Below are 1,384 nucleotides of genomic sequence, written 5' to 3'. Positions count from 1 at the left end.
CAGAAATTCTACTGATGAGAAAACTGAAGTGGATCATTTCTGGCTCTAGGTCATAGAGCCAATAAAGAAAGTACTGGAACCCAAATCTCACTTTTTCTGCCTCAATATGTCTTTGTAATTATGAGATCTGGTTCATGTGTTAAGAGGACGAGACAAAAGCCCAGAGTAGGATTTGCAGAAACTTCTGGATTGATGGAGCTCAAGAGTTACTCTGTTTGGGAAACCCTCATCCTATTGAAAACTTTCTTCAGAGCCTCCTTCACATCTTTGTTTCTCAGGCTGTAGATCATTGGATTTAGCATGGGGATGACCACAGCGTAAAATATTGACACAATCTTGTCTTCCTCAAGTGATTTGCCCATGTTGCCTTTCAGGTATATGAATATGAGTGTTCCAAAGAAAAGAGTCACTGCAGTCATGTGAGAAGCACAGGTGGAGAAGGTCTTGGCTTTGCCACCTGCTGTACAAATCTTCAGAATAGCCTGAATGATGAACAAGTATGACGTAAGAATCACTGAAATGCTGGTTGTGATGACCAGAAAAGCTAAGAGGTAGATTACCCATTCCCTTGGCCTGGTTTCACTACAGGCAAGCTTCAGCAGGGGTGGGAGGTCACAGAAAAAGAAGTCTACATGGTTGGACTTACAGAAGGAGATAGAGAAGGTGCAGCCAGTGTGGATCACAGAATTGACTATGGCACCAGCATATGCCCCAGCCACCAGCCCCAGGCGGGTCTGTGGTGTCATGGCTATGGCATAGAGGAGAGGGTTACACACAGCCACGTAGCAGTCATAAGCCATCACAGCCAAAAGGAAACACTCAGTGCTAGCACAGAGTGTGAAAAAGAAGAATTGGCTTGCACAGCACTCATAGGTGATAACCATCTTATCAGTTCCCAAAGTCTCAAGAAACTGAGGAACAATAACAGAAGAGTAGCAAATGTCCAGCAAGGAAAGATGACTGAGGAAGTAGTACATGGGAGTCTGGAGCCGAGGGTCAGTCTGAATTAGCACAATCATGCCCAGGTTGCCCACCATGGTGATGAGAAAAACGACCAGAAACACAAAGAAAAGACCTATCTGCAGGTCTGCCTGCAACTGGAACCCCATCAGAACAAATTCTGTCACCATGGTGCCATTTTCTGCCATGAAGCCAACGTTATCCACTGAAATTAAAAAATAATAATAATAACGTCTCATCGAAGATAAATTAAGGCAGTAGTGGCTTGACTTGATCATTGCTCAGTAATTATAATAATCTTTTAGATTTGTAAAGCACTTTACATTTTCACAAACTTTGTTTTACTTGATCCTTCAGAAATCCTTCGAAGCACATATTGTTTCTATTTTTATTTTATTTTATTTGTTAAGTTCCGGGCTACATG

General features: G+C 42.3%; 1 protein-coding gene across 1 annotated transcript; it reads right to left on the bottom strand.

Annotated features, from left to right (window-relative positions):
• Positions 1–206: 206 nt before the first annotated feature.
• On the bottom strand, positions 207–1,148 carry LOC108514833 (olfactory receptor 9I1-like). Its single transcript, XM_017851318.1, has one exon. It carries the CDS (start codon positions 1,146–1,148, stop codon positions 207–209), a length of 942 nt encoding a protein of 313 aa, XP_017706807.1.
• Positions 1,149–1,384: the final 236 nt, after the last annotated feature.

Source organism: Rhinopithecus bieti, unplaced genomic scaffold, assembly GCF_001698545.2.
Source record: "Rhinopithecus bieti isolate Rb0 unplaced genomic scaffold, ASM169854v2 scaffold_33444, whole genome shotgun sequence".
In the NCBI taxonomy this organism is placed as follows: domain Eukaryota; kingdom Metazoa; phylum Chordata; class Mammalia; order Primates; family Cercopithecidae; genus Rhinopithecus; species Rhinopithecus bieti.
Note: the sequence above shows the minus strand (reverse complement) of the source record. Positions and strands in the feature narration are given on the sequence as shown.

Excerpts from the sequence above, each read along its gene's own strand:
- LOC108514833 (XM_017851318.1), bottom strand. The coding sequence starts at position 1,148 with ATGGCAGAAAATGGCACCATGGTGACAGAATTTGTTCTGATGGGGTTC.